The sequence below is a fragment of the Pongo pygmaeus genome, chromosome 6 (assembly GCF_028885625.2).
Source record: "Pongo pygmaeus isolate AG05252 chromosome 6, NHGRI_mPonPyg2-v2.0_pri, whole genome shotgun sequence".
Classification (NCBI taxonomy): domain Eukaryota; kingdom Metazoa; phylum Chordata; class Mammalia; order Primates; family Hominidae; genus Pongo; species Pongo pygmaeus.
Genome location: NC_072379.2, coordinates 36,695,832 through 36,713,496, shown reverse-complemented (window position 1 = coordinate 36,713,496; position 17,665 = coordinate 36,695,832). Strand labels below are relative to the sequence as shown.

The window sequence follows — 17,665 nt, the reverse complement described above, 5'->3', positions numbered from 1 at the left end:
AAAGTCTTCAATCTTGTTAAAGCCCTCAGTTTCTCATTCCTTTTCAAAGCATCTGCTTCATTTAACAGTTGTCAGCCAGTGTTGCTGTCCTTGGTGGCACCCTTGACTCCTTCTCAGGCCTAAGCCATAACACCTGCATACACAGGCCACTCAGAAGGGTACCCTCTTTGCCCACGGGGTGGCCAGTGAATGAATCGCAGAGCCCCATCCTACTGCCTGTATTCTCAGACCACTTCTGGCTCCTGGCATCACTTGGGTTACTTTGGATCCTCTGAGAAACTCACAAAAATAGGATTAGACATGTAAGAGATGTATCATAGTTTAAAATGTCTGTGAGAGAAAAAGCGAAGGAAGAGAGGAGAGGCTGTGAGATCCTCTGGATAATAATGCAGGAGAGCAGGAAGGAGGGAAGGCCTTAGACTCCAGTTAGCTTTGAGAAGCAACTGGCTGCAGAGAAGCGGCCCTCCAGCCATAGCAGCTGCAGGAAATTCTTGCATAGCCGGGAAAGACCGGCAGCAGGCCTCTGCTGTGCTCAGTCTAGAAGCACAGATGCAGCACAAACACAGTGGAATCAGTGCAGCAGTGGAGCCACTGGTCAGTGACTCCTTACAGCAGAAGGTCAGAGAGCCACATTTTCATAGCGGCTATACCTTCATTCTGTGCCATTACCAACCCCACCTATATTGGGTGTTATAGTCTTCAATTAACTTTTACCACAGGACAAGAGAGTACTCAGATATGCCACAGAGGATCTCCCCATCTCTGTTGTGTAATGGCAACCCAATTTCCCCTTGATGGTTAGGATCAATCACTCCAGCCAGTACAGTAACTTATTTTGTGCCAACTGGTTCAACAACATGAGGTGGCAGTCCTGGGTTTCAGTTTATTAGAAGCATTCCTCCCATGGGAAGTATGACTTCCAAACTAGCAGAGTCCAAAATTACAGAGACAGGAAGCAAATGTTTTGCTGGTGAATATCCAGGGTAGTAGTGAGAATCTATTCCCATCAACACCCCTCCAACCCACACACAATTCTGAGACCCATGAATCTTAATCATGGAAGCAACAGCACCATATATTAGAGTCATACTGGAAGGGAGAGTTCTAGCGGCTTCCACTATGACCTCCTTACAGTATTCACAAAAACACCATTGACCATAGAACCAAAGAGGGTGATTTGGCAAATTGCTATTAGTTGCTGATTCAGAGCAAAAAAATCACACCCAGGAGGAAATTACATTAGCTCAACTAAGTGATGTCACCCAGCTGGCACCATAAGCGTATTCAGCAGCCCATTTCACCATTCTGTTACTCCAGATGCTACAAGGTAATGGAGAATGTGGTACGACCAATGAATTACATGAGTATGAGCCCACTGCCACATGTCATTAAATATGAGTTCCCTGGTCAGTAGCACTGCTGTGAGGAATATGACAGCAATAAATTTATTTAGTAAGTCTACAGATGGTGATTTTGGCAGAAATACTGTAGTCCAGGAAATAAAATTTGTATCAGATTTCAATATGAACACAGCATTGCCCCTCTCATGATGAACTTGATCCAATGTAATCAACCTGGTACCAGGTGGCTGGCTCTCTCCCTTGTCAGTGTTGCCATATTGGGGGCTCCTTGGTGGACTCCGCTGTTAGAAAATTGGGCACTCAGAAGAGCTGTAGCTAGATTATGCCTTGGTAACCATGCAGACCTTCCATCTTTGTTTTCATGGCCACTTTGTTCATGAGTCTATTGGCAAGGAAGGAAGAGGCTGACCAATGCCCACAGGAGTCATGTTGTCCACTGGGTTACTAAGATTATTTGCTGAGTTTCTCATTAGTGTGCATTCCTACGTGCTGTGTGCTTGTTTGGAGATATCTAGTTACATAGACTTTTCTCACAATACTGTCACCAAATTTCCAATCTTATTCCTTCTATGCCTCTGATCAGTAGGCCAAATTGTTGACTTATTGCTTAAAAATCTGTGCAGTCCATACTTCTAGTCATCTCTCATTCTTAACAAGGTGGACAGACTGGTGTACTTCTCAGAGCCTTATCTATTGATATTTCTCTTCCCCACTCTCCTTCAGGACTACCCCTGTGGGCAGGGCTGTCTACTTGTGGCTGCTACCAACATACTAGGTACAGCACTCTGTAAGTGATGCTCAGATTTCATAAGAACTTCCCATGAGGTCACAGGTGCAGGCTGAAGTGGGGTGACAGGAACGGAAACCATGAAAGTCTGAGCCACTTGTTTGAGCAACTTACCACTCCCTCGGGACCTGCTTGAGCCCAATCTTGTACACACTGGTACACCATTCCCAGTGAATAAAAGAGTGCTGCTATGCATACCCAACTCCATGGCTCAGTGGGTTAGATAACGCCTACCTCATGATGTAGCTCAGATTACATAGTAACTTGTTGGCCCAAACTGGAACCAGCACCAATCCAAAAGCTGTTTCTCAAAAGAAGAATAGTTATCTACAGAGAATAGCATGGCTTTCTCTAACATCCCAAAGGTTCACACTGTGATCCTCACCTCTAGGAACCTGTCCAAGAGTCCACACAACACCTTTATCTGCTATGACACTCTGAGCATGCTTGTACCACTGGGTCACATTTTCCAAGCGGAGAGCACCTTTCACAGTGGCCTGGAATGGTTGCAGAACCAGTTTCTGCTCCAAGCCTCATTCAAAATTGGCAGGCTTCCCAGTGACTTAAGAAATGAGCATGCCCGATGGAAATAAATGTTGACTCCCAAATCAAGAGAGTCCTCCTCACTCTAGGCATTGAGCCTCTTTCTTGATTAAAGAAGTCAGATAAATGTGTCCATAGTCATGGAAGGATATGAACATGCCCTGGATCACAGGAAGATGAACTGGATGCAGAAAGAAGGAGAGATGCACCTCTGCATCTTTTGTCACCACGCTTGATCAGGATGATACTGTGTCCGGAATTGGTGGGTTCTTGGTCTCACTGACTTCAAGAATGAAGCTGCGGACCCTCACGGTGAGTGTTACAGCTCTTAAGGTGGCACGTCTGGAGTTTGTTCCTTCTGACGTTCGGATGTGTTCGGAGTTTCTTCCTTCTAGTGGGTTCGTAGTCTCGCTGGCTCAGGAGTGAAGCTGCAGACCTTTGCGGTGTGTGTTACAGCTCTTAAGGCAGCGCGTCTGGAGTTGTTCGCTCCTCCCAGTGGGCTCCTGGGCTCGCTGGGTTTAGGAGTGAAGCTGCAGATCTTCGCGGTGAGTGCTACAGCTCATAAAAGCAGCGTGGACCCAAAGAGCGAAAGAACAAAGCTTCCACAGTGTGGAAGGGGACCCGAGCGGGTTGCCACTGCTGGCTAGGGCAGCTTGCTTTTATTCTTTTATCTGGCTCCACCCACATCCTTCTGATTGGTAGAGCCGAGTGGCCTGTTTTGACAGGGCGCTGATCGGTGCGTTTACAATCCCTGAGCTAGATACAAAGGTTCTCCATGTCCCCATCAGATTAGTTAGATACAGAGTTTCCACACACGGGTTCTCCAAGGCCCCACCAGAGCAGCTAGATACAGAGTATCGATTGGTGCACTTACAAACCTTGAGCTAAACACAGGGTGCTGATTGGTGTGTTTACAAATCTTGAGCTAGATACAGAGTGCCGATTGGTGTATTTACAATCCCTGAGCTAGACATAAAGGTTCTCCAAGGCCCCACCAGAGCAGCTAGCTACAGAGTGTCGATTGGTGTACTCACAAACCCTGAGCTAGACACAGGGTGCCGATTGGTGTGTTTACAATCCCTGAGCTAGACATAAAGGTTCTCCACGGCCCCGCCAGAGCAGCTAGATACAGAGTGTCGATTGGTGCACTCACAAACCTTGAGCTAGACACAGGGTGATGATTGGTGTGTTTACAAACCTTGAGCTAGATACAGAGTGCCGATTGGTGTGTTTACAATCCCTGAGCTAGACATAAAGGTTCTCCACTGCCCCACCAGAGCAGCTAGATACAGAGTGTCCATTGGTGCACTCACAAACCTTGAGCTAAACACAAGGTGCTGATTGGTGTGTTTACAAACCTTGAGCTAGATACAGAGTGCCGATTGGTGTGTTTACAAACCTTGAGCTAGATACAGAGTGCCGATTGGTGTGTTTACAAACCTTGAGCTAGATACAGAGTGCTGATTGGTGTGTTCACAATCCCTGAGCTAGATATAAAGACTCTCCACGTCCTCACCAGACTCAGGAGCCCAGCTGGCTTTACTTAGTGGATCCCGCACCGGGGCTGCAGGTGGAGCTGCCTGCCAGTCCCGTGCCTTGCGCTGGCACTCCTCAGTCCTTGGGTGGTCGATGGGACTGGGTGCCCTGGAGCAGGGGGCGGCACTCGTTGGGGAGGCTCGGGCTGCACAGGAACCCACGGAGGTGGGGGAAGGCTCAGGCATGGCAGGCTGCAGTCCTGAGGCCTGCCCTGCGGGAAGGCAGCTAAGGCCCGGCGAGAAATTCGAGCGCAGCGTCGGTGGGCTGGCACTGCTGGGGGACCCAGTACACCCTCCACAGCCGCTGGCCCGGGTGCTAAGTCCCTCATTGCCTGGAACCAGCAGGGCCAGCCGGCTGCTCTGAGTGCGGGGCCGCCAAGCCCACGCCCACCCAGAACTCCAGCTGGCCTGCAAGGGCCGCACACAACCCCGGTTCCGGCTCACGCCTCTCCCTCCACACCTCCCTGCAAGCTAAGGGAGTGGGCTCCGGCCTTGGCCAGCCTAGAAAGGGGATCCCACAGTGCAGCGGTGGGCTGAAGGGCTCCTCAAGTGCCGCCAAAGTGGTAGCCCAGGCAGAGGAGGTGCCAAGAGCTAGCGAGGGCTGTGAGGACTGCCAGCACGCTGTCACCTCTCAATACAACACAACACAACCCAGCAAAAGAGAACTGTACTGCCCCTGAAAAATCCAAATCTGGCTGATAACAGCCTGTGAGTGTCTTAGGCCTCTGACTTCTCAAAGAAAGTGAACTGAAATATAGTGCAGCTTCCAGAAAGGGGAATGCAAGGAATAAGGAAGACAACCACACAGGATAGAACCAGGGACCAACCAACAAACTAAAACCAAGTTGACAGCAGGAAGATCTCACTGTATCATGTCCACCTCGATAAGTACTGAGATGAGTTTTGCTTTCCTCCATTTTCTGCATAGGAGTTTTAAATTAGTTACTCTATATTTTCTCATGCATTTTATGAGGTGGGGGCAGATAAACTGTCTAGACCATATGAGCCCTAGACCTGATGCAAACTTCTATATATCATCCGTGACTCAACATGCATCAACTGAGATGCAGTAACTGGATGACAGTTTGAAATTGTATTACATGCAGAGGAGAATGGGGACATTAAAGTACATGTTACTAACGTGAAGGGTGTGTATCAATGCACACAAGTTAAAGAGATGATTTGTATAAGAAAAAGACACTGGCCTGTTCAACACTCATTCAAAGTCCTTGCCCCCTTTTAAATTCTTTTCTCTGTTAATGAGAATTTAAAAATGAAGGTGTCAATTTCTAGTCTCCCTTATAGTATCAGGTAACCCTGTGACACTATTCTGTTCAATATAATGTAAAAGTCCTGTAGAGGATTTTTTATTTTTGTGTTTTTTTCTGAATGGAAGGCCAATTAAGAGCCTGGAGGCATAAGAGCACCTGCAACCATGAGAACAAAAGCTGCACTAAGGACTGGGGGCAACAGTACAAGTGGTCTGAGGTCAGGAGGATGCTGCAGAGCCACTGCACCAGCTAAAGAGAACCACTGAATCAGGGCCCTCAGGATCTTGCCACAAAACCAAATTGTAACTGACACACATCTTCACCATTACCAGCTGTGTAAACCTGGGAAGGTACTTAATTATTGTGACTCATTTTCCTCATGTACTAATTAGAGTAACAATAACTCACAAACTCAAGCAAATTAAATATGAAAATCTATGTGATGAGTTTCAAACAAAACCTTTCACATAATAAACACTCAATAAATAACTGCCATCAGCAATAGCAACATTATTACATGAGGAAAGTTAAATCTCACTAATACTAAAAAAAATGAAAATTAATAGAGGAAGAAACTTTCTATATATCACATTAAATGAATGACTTAAAAACGATACTGGAGAACATGCAATAAAATATGTATTCTGATATATCATTGTTGGTACTAGAAATTGGTATAATCCTTAGAAAATACACTTGGCAAATGGTCCAGAAGATAACAAATACCTAAACCTAGCAATTCTACTTCTGGTATTTAGCATGAAAAAAAACTTTAAAATACCACAAAATCTAAAGTAAGAAGATATCAACTGTAATGCAACATATAATAGTGAAAACTTGGAAGCAATAAAAATGTCCAACAATTAGAACAGCTTAACCATATGATTTGGTTTGGCTCTACGTCCCACTTAAATATCACCTTGAATTGTAATATTCCCCACATGTTGTGGGAGGGCCCAAGTGGGAGGTAATTGAATAGTGGGGGCGAGTTTTTTCTGTGCTGTTCTCATGATAATGAATAAGTCTCACAAGATCTGATGGTTTTATAAAGGGAGAGTTCTGCTGCACATGCTCTCTTGCCTGCCACCATGTAAGATGTGACTTTGCTCCTCATTTGCCTTCTGCCATGATTGTGAGGGCTTCCCCGCCATGTGGAACTGTGAGTCAATTAAGCCTCTTTCCTTTATAAATTACCCAGTCTCGGGTACATCTTTATTAGCAGCGTGAGAACAGACTAATACAGTAAATTGGTACTGGGAGTGAGGCACTGCTGAAAAGATACCTGAAAATGTGGAAGCTTTGGAACTGGGTAACAGGCAGAGGGTGGAACAGTTTGGAGGGCTCAGAAGAGGACAAGAAAATGTGGGAAAGTTTGGAACTTTCTAGAGACATATTGAATAGTTTTGCCCAAAATTCTGATAGCAATACGGACAATGAAGTCCAGGTTGAGGTGGTCTCAGATGGAAATGAGGAACTTGTTGGAAACTGGAGTAAAAGTCACTCTTGCTATGCAAAGAGACTGGTGGCATTTTGCCGTGCCCTAGAGATCTGTGGAACTTTGAACTTGAGAGAGATGATTTAGGGTACCCAGTGGAAGACACTTCTAAGCAGAAAAGTGTTCAAGAGGAAGCAGATCATAAAAGTTTGGAAAATTTGCAGCCTGACCATGGGATAGAAAAGAAAAACCCATTTTCTGGGGAGAAATTCAAGCCAGCTGCAGAAATTTGCATAAGTAATGAGGAGCCAAATGTTAATCACCAAGACAATAGGATAATGTCTCCAGGGCATGTCAGACACCTTAACAGCAGCCCCTCCCATCACAGGCCTGGAGGCCTAGAAGGAAAAAATGGTTTTGCGGGCAAGGTCTAGGGTCCCCCTGCTCTGTGCAGCCTAGGGCCATGGTGCCCTGCACATTCCAGTTGCTTCAGCTACAGCTGTGGCTAAACAGGGCCAATGTAAACCTCAGGTCATTGCTTCAGAGGGAAGAAGCCCCAAGCCTTGTCAATTTACACATGGTATTGGGCCTGTGTGTACACAGAGGTCAAGAATTGAGGTTTGGGAACCTCCGCCTAGATTTCAGAGGATGTATGGAAATGCCTGAATGTCCAGGCAGAGGTGTGCTGCAGGGGTGGAGTTCTCATGGAGAATCTCTGCTAAGGCAGTGTGGAAGGGAAATGTGAGGTGGGAGCCCCCACATGGAGTCCCCACTGGGGTACTGCCTATTGGAGCTATGAGAAGAGGGCCACCATCCTCCCAACCCCAGAATGGTAGAACCACCAACAGCTTCCACCATGCACCTGGAAAAGCCACAGAACACCAGCCTGTGAAAGCAGCCAGAAGGGGAGCTATACCCTGCAAAGCCACAGGGGTGGAGCTGCCCAAGGCTGTGGGAACCCACCTCTTGCATCAGCATGACCTGGATGTGAGACACAGAGTCAAAGGAGATCATTTTGGAGCTTTAAGATTTGGCTGCCCTGCTGGATTTCGGACTTGCATGGGGCCTGCAGCCCCTTCATTTTGGCCAATTTCTCCCATTAGGAATGGGCATATTTACCCAAAGCTTGTACCCACAGTATCTAGGAAGTAACTAACTTGCTTTTGATTTTACAGGCTCATAGGCAGAAGGGACTTCCTTGTCTCAGATAAGACTTTGGACTGTGGACTTTTGAGTTAATGCTGAAATGAATTAAAACTTTGGGGGACTATTGGGAAGGTATGATTGGTTTTGAAATGTGAGGACATGAGATTTGGGAGGGGTCACAGGTGAAATGATATGGTTTAGCTGTGTCCCCACCCAAATCTCACCTTGAATTATAATAATCCCCACATATCAAGGGTGGGGTCAGGTGGAGATAATTGAATCCTGGAGGCAGTTTCCCCCATACTGTTCTCCTGGTAGTAAGCCTCACAAGATCTGATGGTTTTATAAATGGGAGTTCCCCTGCTCATGCTCTCTTGCCTGCCACCATGCAAGACGTGACTTTACTCCTCATTCACCTTCTGCCATGACTGTGAGGCTTCCTCAGCCATGTGGAACTGTGAGTCAAACCTCTCCTTTATAAATTACCCAGTCTTGGGCATGTCTTTATTAGCAGTATGAGAACAGACTAATAAACCACATTACAGTTTTTTTGCTGAAATGTATGAAATATTATAGTCATTAAAATTATGTTAATGAAGCGAATAAAATAGTATGGAAATATATATATCATAATATTAAGGGAAATACTCAGTACATATGGTACCTATAGCATGAATAAAAAATTCACACAAAAGTAGGAAATTTACCAAAATGTTAACATTGCTGACATCTAGGTTATGAAACTATAAGTGGTATTTTCCCCTTACTTCTAATCCTCTACTTTACAAATTTCCTGTAATTAATACTGTATCAATTAGAATATTTTTAGCTGCAAGTAACAGAAACTTAACTTGCTTAAACAAAAGAAACTTTCTTATATGACAGAACTAAGAAATAGGAACACTTTTACACTGTTGGTGGGACTGTAAACTAGTTCAACCATTGTGGAAGTCAGTGTGGCGATTCCTCAGGGATCTAGAACTAGAAATACCATTTGACCCAGCAATCCCATTACTGGGTATATACCCAAAGGATTATAAATCATGCTGCTATAAAGACACACGCACACGTATGTTTATTGCAGCACTAGTCACAATAGCAAAGACTTGGAACCAACCCAAATGTCCAACAATGATAGACTGGATTAAGAAAATATGGCACATATACACCATGGAATACTATGCAACCATAAAAAATGGTGAGTTCATGTCCTTTGTAGGGACATGGATGAAGCTGGAAACCATCATTCTCAACGAACTATCGCAAGGACAAAAAACCAAACACTGCATGTTCTCACTCATAGGTGGGAATTGAACAATGAGAACACATGGACACAGGAAGGGGAACATCACACACTGGGGCCTGTTGTGGAGTGGGGGGAGGAAGGAAGGATAGCATTAGGAGATATACCTAATGTTAAATGACAAGTTAATGGGTGCAGCACACGAACATGGCACATGTATACATATGTAACAAACCTGCACATTGTGCACATGTACCCTAAAACTTAAAGTATAATTAAAAAAAAAAAAAAGAACTAAGAAGTCTAGTACAGGCTGGGGTTCAGGTACAATAAAGACAGTAATTCAACACCATAATCAATGCCCCAGTTCTTTTCATATCTTCATTGTGTGTCCTCAGTGTGGGCTTCATCCTCAAGCTGGTTCACCTCATGGTCACAACAAGGCAGTGGCCAGAAAAGCTATGTGTTGACTGGCTAAACAGAATCATTCTCTGGAGTAAACAAACTTGGTGCTTTTTTAGGAAGAAGGGGAGAAGTGAATTGATACTGGAGAGATAAGCAATGTCTTTTCTACTTTGCTACTATTTTAATTTTTCAAAGTATATTTATTGCTTCCAAGCTTGTGAATGTAATTCATTTCACTGCAGAAAATTTGGAAAACAGAGGGTATAAAAAAAAAAAACCTCACACATGATCCCATTACATGAAACAACCATTGTTAACATTTTGGTGCATTTGGTTTAAAAATCTATACAATATGGATAACAATTGTACACATGTGTATATAATCTTAATTAATTTGTAAATGTGATTTTAATGGCACAATAATATTCAATCAAATGGAAACAGCATAACTTATTCAACCAATTATATTGTCACTCACATTATTTTCCTTTTCATTACTATATATAATACAGAAATTAATACCATTGGATGTAATATTTCACTTTATTTCTGATTTACTTCTGTAGTAAAATTTCCATTGAGATTACTGGACCAAACATGTTAAGGCTCTTTTACCATATTGCCAAATAAACACATCTCACATATTTATAATAAGAAAAATTTAAATTAATGAAATAAAAACTGGGAATTATATTTGCCCTGGTAATTTCACAGGCTGGTATAATTATCAGATGATATAATTGCTAAAAAATGTTTCGTGAAAATTTAAGCATTATATAAAAGATATTATTTTGATGCAAATAAAAAACACTTGAAACTGCTTTATGACAATAATCTCTCAGGGATTCATGTATAATTTTTCTTGTACACACTTTAAACAACTTTCAACATTTCACATCTACCTGTTAATAGAAGCAACTTTTGTCTTAATTACTCAAGTATTTATACTCATAGAACTTTATGATCTATTCATTAATTTAAAAAATTATTAAGGATATAACTATGTGCTACGAAGAAGGCCATGAAGCTAGGAGTATCCTAGTATAACTGAATGTTGAAGACAAACATAATCAACTAAAATAAATGTCATAAGCGATATAACAAAGAACATTTTACTATGGGACCCAAGAAAAAGAAATAATTAATGTTTTCCTTCCTTCTCCTATTTTGTCCTTTGCTTCCATTTATTTATTATTATTATTTTTTTTTTTTGAGACAGAGTTTCACTCTTGTTGCCAACCTGGAGTACAGTGGCATGATCTCAGCTCACTGTACACTCTGCTTTCCGGTTTCAAGTGATTCTCCTGCCTCAGCCTCCCGAGTAGCTGGGACTACAGGCGCACACCACCACGCCCAGCTAATTTTTGTATTTTTAGTACAGTAGGGGTTTCACCATGTTGGCCAGACTGGTCTCGAACTCCTGACCTTGTGATCCGCCAGCCTCTGCCTCCCAAAGTGCTGGGATTACCAGCATGAGCCACCACGCCCGGCCCTTTGCTTCAATTTCTACAGCTTGTTTTCTTTGCCTGGACTTTACAAGTCTTACCTTGTTCTGCCTTCAGATATTTGTGTGGTCTCATTCTGGTGTGCCAGTAGCTAAAAATCCATGATTTGCTCTCATCCCACTCCTGTTGTTCATCTCCTCTTATCTGGGGTCACCTATCTCTTCGTGATTGCATTCTGATCCCCAGTACTTAGCACGGGCGTAACAACTCTGCCTGTGCTTTCCCAGGCTGTTGATGTGGTGCTGTTCACGCCTCAGAAAAATGCATTGTAAGTTAAATTATTAAAGATTTTAAATATAGGAAAAAAGTAAGCAAACATAAGGAACAAAAAGGAGAGAACATGTATTCTAATCCATTATTTATTATACAATTAAGAAATTTGGAAACTTTAGTAGATTACACTGCTTTTAGAGGTGGAGAGGTAGTCAGTCTTTTACTCTTTACAAAATACGTGTGTTAGTAATTTGGGGAAGAACAGTAACTCACCTGAACAGTGTAATGTGAATATGTCACTTACTAGAGGAAAGAAGGCACTTGAAAAACGTCTCTAAACCATATAAAAACAATTACATCATAGTGATGAAAACCCAAGGAATTTTTTTAGAAAACATTACCAGGGCTAATAACAAAGTACAGCCACATGTAATTTATCTTCCCTTTGTGTCTGTGTGAGAATTCTAGAGTTATATTTGTACGTAGCATGGAAAAATAAGAGGCTAGTTTATCAACTAGCTCATTTTTAAAAGTCTAACACATCCTAGGTATAGGTGAACTGTCCTCCTGTCAATGTATTGCACATTTGTACCCAGATCCAGCATGGGGTATGTTTGCCATTTACAAATGTTATGTCTTAAGAGAGGAAATATGAAGAGCAAAACAGTGCATGCCAGAGAGAGAAAGCTGATACAAATATAAATGAAACAATAATTAGAAAAATTGAGAAACTACTCATTTTCTAAATTACTCATGTATTTTCCTAGAATTTAAGTCTTTTAATTTTTGATAACATTTCATATTCAAATATAGCATCCCAATGTGAGATAAGATAAGTATTAGTGATGGTACGAGTAATTAATATCTGTTTTTTTTTCTTTTTATTATTATTATTATTATTATTATACTTTAGGCTCTATGGTACATGTACGCAACGTGCAGGTAAGTTACATATGTATACATGTGCCATGCTGGTGCGCTGCACCCACCAACTCGTCATCTAGCATTAGGTATATCTCCCAATGCTATCCCTCTCCCCTCCCCCCACCCCACAACAGTCCCCGAAGTGTGATGTTCCCCTTCCTGTGTCCATGTGTTCTCATTGTTCAATTCCCACCTATGAGTGAGAATATGCAGTGTTTGGTTTTTTGTTCTTGCGATAGTTTACTGAGAATATCTGTTATATAATATTCATTTTCATAGTGGAAGAAATAAAATAAAGGTTGTGATGATTGTTGATTATTTTTTCTAGAGGGGTTGTCAGGGAAAGAAATTGCTTGCTTTCTTTCTCTCTTTCCACTAAGAAAGTTCAACTATTAATTTACGCACATACAATAATTACTCCATTCTAAAATGCCAAAAAGGTAATTTAAGAAACTTAAAACTGAAAAGTTCAAGATAGTCACACTGAACTATATTAAAAAATCCACAGGGTGGTTGGAACTAGGCCTTATATTAAACAGGATAAAAATTGCAATAAGACCCCAGGCTTTAAATATGGCTTTAAACTGTGAAAGGTGAAACTAGAATGAATAAAATCCTATAAATTTAAATCAAAAGAAAGAAACAAACTGAAATTAAAGTTATTATACAAGAATATGGTGGCCTGGATCTAGTGAACATATAGTAAAGATAAAACAATATTTCTGAAAAATCCTGAAAAATCTTTTGGGCTAACCTGATAACAGTATATTTGAAACTATTTTTAAAATGCAGTAATACTAGAAATATTTTAGAATCATATGTAGGTTTGGCATTAATGGATGAAGACTAGAGGATTTTCTCCCTCATAAAGCGTTTGGACATACAGTATTTGATTAAAATGATGACACCATTTTTTGTAAAATATGATTAATTTTGGCATAATAATTTATTATGTTAATATTTCAAATATATACTTTGCATTTAATAAACCACTGAATAACTGAAGATAATGGCTTATAAGCATGTTTTTGCTCCATACACCAGGCTGCTATTGCATTGAAGGCAATGAATTCCATCACGGGGATTATATGATCCAGGGCTGCAGATCACTGTGAAAAAATAATAAGTTAATAAGTAGTATTTTCCTAATACGCATAATATAAAATTTCCAATCTCAATTCTTTTAAGTGTATAGTTCAGTAGCATTAAGCATATTCACATTGTTGTGCAACAAATCTACAGAACTTTTTCATCTTGCAAAACCGCAACTCTATACCCATTTCCCTGTTTCCCCAGCTGTTGGCAACCACCATTCTACCTTTGGTTTCTATGCGTTTCACTAATCTACATACCTCATACAAGTGGAATCATACACTGAAAGTTTTAACTATTTACTCTGAGATTCCTGTTAAGGAGCGTGCAACCTGGATCCCTCACATGCATGCTCAGTTGACAATAGGGTTGGTACTCCTATGAGAATCTAATGCCATTGATGAACTGACAGGAAGCAGAGCTCAGGCCATAATGCTCACTTGCCCGCCACTCACCTTCTGTTTTGCAGTCTGGTTCCCAACAGGCCATAGACCAGTACTGTTCCCTGGCCTGGGGTTGAGGACCCCCGCTTTAAGTTACATAGCAGAAGCCACAAGAGGTCAACACTACAGGAGGAACCAAATGTGCTTCACACATGGCCATCATAACTGTATTTTAGGTGGAAAGAGACTGCATTTTTTTCTAATAATCTCCTGATTTCAAGTCCTATTTCTACCACTTGCTAAATGTGCAATTTTGAAAATATTAATCGAATTTAATTCAGTCTGATCATCCCTAATATGAGGATAATGAAATCATGAATTTGATTAAATGACATCTACTACTGCATGACAGAATAGAAAGAAACCAAGGTCAGATACCATCTCTGTCACAGATTATCTTTGGTATCTTAGGTAAAACAGTCAACTCTCTTAGTTCCACTATCCTTATTTTGTAAAACAGGTGCAATACAATAATAACCAATTTCATAACATTAATGTATAAAAAAAATCACACAGTGTATCATAGGCACTCAATAAATGCTTAACTTTATGCACTCAGGAACACTGCGTCTACCAACCTGTTCTATTGTGGATAAGGGGATGGATATCAGGTGGTGCCATCAAGCCTCATAATTGGGCTGGGGTCTTTGATTATTCTGTTCCTCTTTTTCCTATTGCAAATGTAGTTGCCCAAGGATCTCAAAATATGTTAATAGCACATCTATGGCTTGTTTATTATGGGCCATCAAAGAAAATTCTTTTTCTAGCATCATGATTCAATGATACAAGTTAATATTTGAATCTAGTTCATACTATATTTTTAATTTCATGTCATTTACTTTTAAAATGTATTTTTCCAAATTGGGAAATATTTTACCATTTTTTAGAGGAAATATTTGCCATTCTATGTTCCAAAGAGTTCCTCAGTTTTAATAGATGTTTTATTTGGGAGAATAATGTTTCAGATGGAAAAAAGTTTAATTAAACAAAGTAGATTTATTTCCTCCAGTGATAACAACAGTATTTGAATTGGTAATCTACACAGTAAGCTTCCAATGATGTTTCTCAAATGTGTGTTGATTATGGCACATTTTCTCTCAAAACACACCTTAATATTTATTGAAGAACAAATGTGGAAATGTTGAGCAAAGATACTAAAAGTGTTAAATTATTACACATGCAGAAGAGAAATCTGCATGCAGTCTTTACACATATGCTTTATATTGATTATCAAAAATAGAAATGACACCAGCATAAAATCATCTAAATACAAGCTTAAATAAATATGACTTTCTAGTTACTATTCTTAGAATTAATAAACCCTCATAGTATGATATGTGTAACATCATATAGTTCCTATGTGTAGCACTCCTTCCCAGTATACATACTAAAATATTTTTTCTCTGTTAAGTAGAACTGGGGAAAAATGTTAAAATGTTATTTAAATTTAAAGTACAAAATTAGCCAACTCTTTAAATAAAGAGACAAAGAAGGATTTGCGACTAATCAATATTGACATAAAAAACATGATAAAGTACAAAAAAAAGTTATGAACTTTGGATAGGAAATAATTTCTTAAAAAGGAAAATGCACTAACCATAATGTAAAACATTTAATATTAAAATTAAGAAATTAATTTTAAAAATCATAAAAGTAACGATTGGGTAAAATAAAACTGTGGAAAGACTCTCCAAGCAAGATGGACTCCCTGTGGCTAACAGAGATGCTTTAAATTTGAAAAGAGAAGTAGGCATTCATAGTGAGGTGAGAGGCTGGTGAGTGGTCACATACTTTGTGTTTCTCTGAAGAAAATACAGCCTTTGACAACAAATTTTCTGCCTGTACAACTCCAAGCTGGAGTATCTCCTATAACCAAAGACTGAACATTCCATAATTGACCATCTGAAAATCCTCAATGAAAAGGGATTTGTGGTCTCAAACCTGTAGGCAACCCAATCACTCTGTTGCCTCAACCAGTCAGGGCTTGGCTACATCAACCAACTGGAACAGAACAAGTTTGAATCCCTCCTTTTCATAAACAGACATGATTGGGAACATGGGTAGGAACTTTATGAAAGCCAAACCCTCTCTTTGTTCTCTGCAGTGCACCTTCATTTATACCAAAGGCTGTGTCTCCCAATTCCATCCATTGCTTCTCAGAAAATATAAGCTTTCCTTTTGGCCTTTGCAGATCTCATGGTCTTTTGTTAACGATAGTCAAGGAATAAAATTCGGAAAAAAATTGCAACTATATAATCAACAGAAGAATGTTATTCAGAATAAATAATTAACTCATATAAATCAATTAGAGAAACAAATAAAAACTAATTTAAAAGTAGGCACCAAGGAGAAAATACAAATGGTCAACTAATGGCTTTTTTTGTTGAGCCAACAAAAAAGTACTCAAATTAGATCTAGGAAATCCAGATAGACATCAGAATGTAATACATTGAGAGTGAGATGCAAGAACTTCCAGTGAACTAGGAAGCTCCAGGCCCTCATTCCCCCATGAAAACATTAAATAAGTAACTAGAGACTGGCCAAAATAACTTTACAAGAGCTATGGAAACCAGCCATAGGTCTATAGCAATTAAGTAAGTTCTGAATCCAAAAAAAAAAAAAAAGCCATGTTGGAAATGATTAAAAAAAAATTGTGGCATTTTTATTCACCACTGTCCCACCTCCTTCCCAATGCAGCTCTGGAAGGTTCCATCCTACACAACTGAGAGAACACAGCAGACGAAATTTACGACCTTCTGACCTGTATGAGAGTCCCATGCCTGTGGGATGGGTGCAGTTCCTGAAAACCACAAGGAGACAGCAAAGGGGAACATAGGTGGGGCAAGAGATTCCTGAAAAATATAATATAACATGTAAAGCCCAGATAAGCAGCAGGAGTGAGCCTCTTAGAGAAATTAAGACATCTAAAAGCAGCCATGTATACAGAGGATTCAGAAAAAAAGCACATGCTCAGGACTAAGCATAAGAAAAGATGTTCTACATCATTAAGCATAAGAGAAAAATAAATCAAAGCTACAATGAGATATCAGCTCACAACCATTAGCACAGACACTATTAAAAAAACAGAAAATATGTATTGGTCACGATGTGGAGAAATTGAAATCATACTTGGTGGAAATGTAAAATGGTGAAGCTACTATGAAAAACAATACAGAGCTTCCTCAAAAAATTAAAAATAGAATTACCATGTGATCAGGTAATCCTGCTTTTGGGTATATATCCAAAAGTATTGAAAGCAGGATCTCTAGGAAGTACTGTATATCCATGCACCCATGTCCATTGTCACATTATTCACAATAGCCAAGAGGTGGAAGCAACTCAAATTTTCACTGAGAGATGGGAAAAGTGTTAGATCTGATAAATTCAGCAAAGTAGTAGGATACAAAATTGATACACAAACATCAGCTCTGTTTGTGTACATTAACAATAAATAATCCAAAAGGGAAATTAGGAAAATAGTTCCATTTAAAATACAATCAAATAATATTTAGGCATAAACTCAACCAAGGTGGTGGAATAATGTATACAATAAATTACCAAAAATTGTTGAAATAAATTCAAGAAGACACAAATAAATAGAAAGACATACCATGTTCATGGGTTGGAACACAATATTAAGGTGTTAACACTACACAAAGCTATTGATTCAATGCAATCTCTATCAAAATCCCAATAACATTTTTTTCGTGAAAAACAAAAATCCTTCTCAAGAGACTCCAAATAGCCAAAATATTGAAAAAG

The 17,665-nt window shown here is 40.1% G+C and overlaps 1 protein-coding gene across 4 annotated transcripts in view; it reads right to left on the bottom strand.

Moving 5' to 3' along the window:
* Positions 1-13,283: 13,283 nt before the first annotated feature.
* ZPBP (zona pellucida binding protein) overlaps positions 13,284-17,665 on the bottom strand; it is a 142,514-nt gene continuing 138,132 nt past the window's right edge. For 3 of the 4 annotated variants that reach the window (XM_054495484.1, XM_054495487.1, XM_054495488.1), the window contains one exon: positions 13,285-13,477. In XM_054495484.1, the coding sequence (XP_054351459.1) occupies positions 13,383-13,477 (95 nt within the window). In that variant the 3' untranslated portion in view covers positions 13,285-13,382. Of the gene's footprint in view, positions 13,478-17,665 lie in introns of all 4 variants that reach the window. The other variant, XM_054495485.1, reaches the window with a different exon arrangement.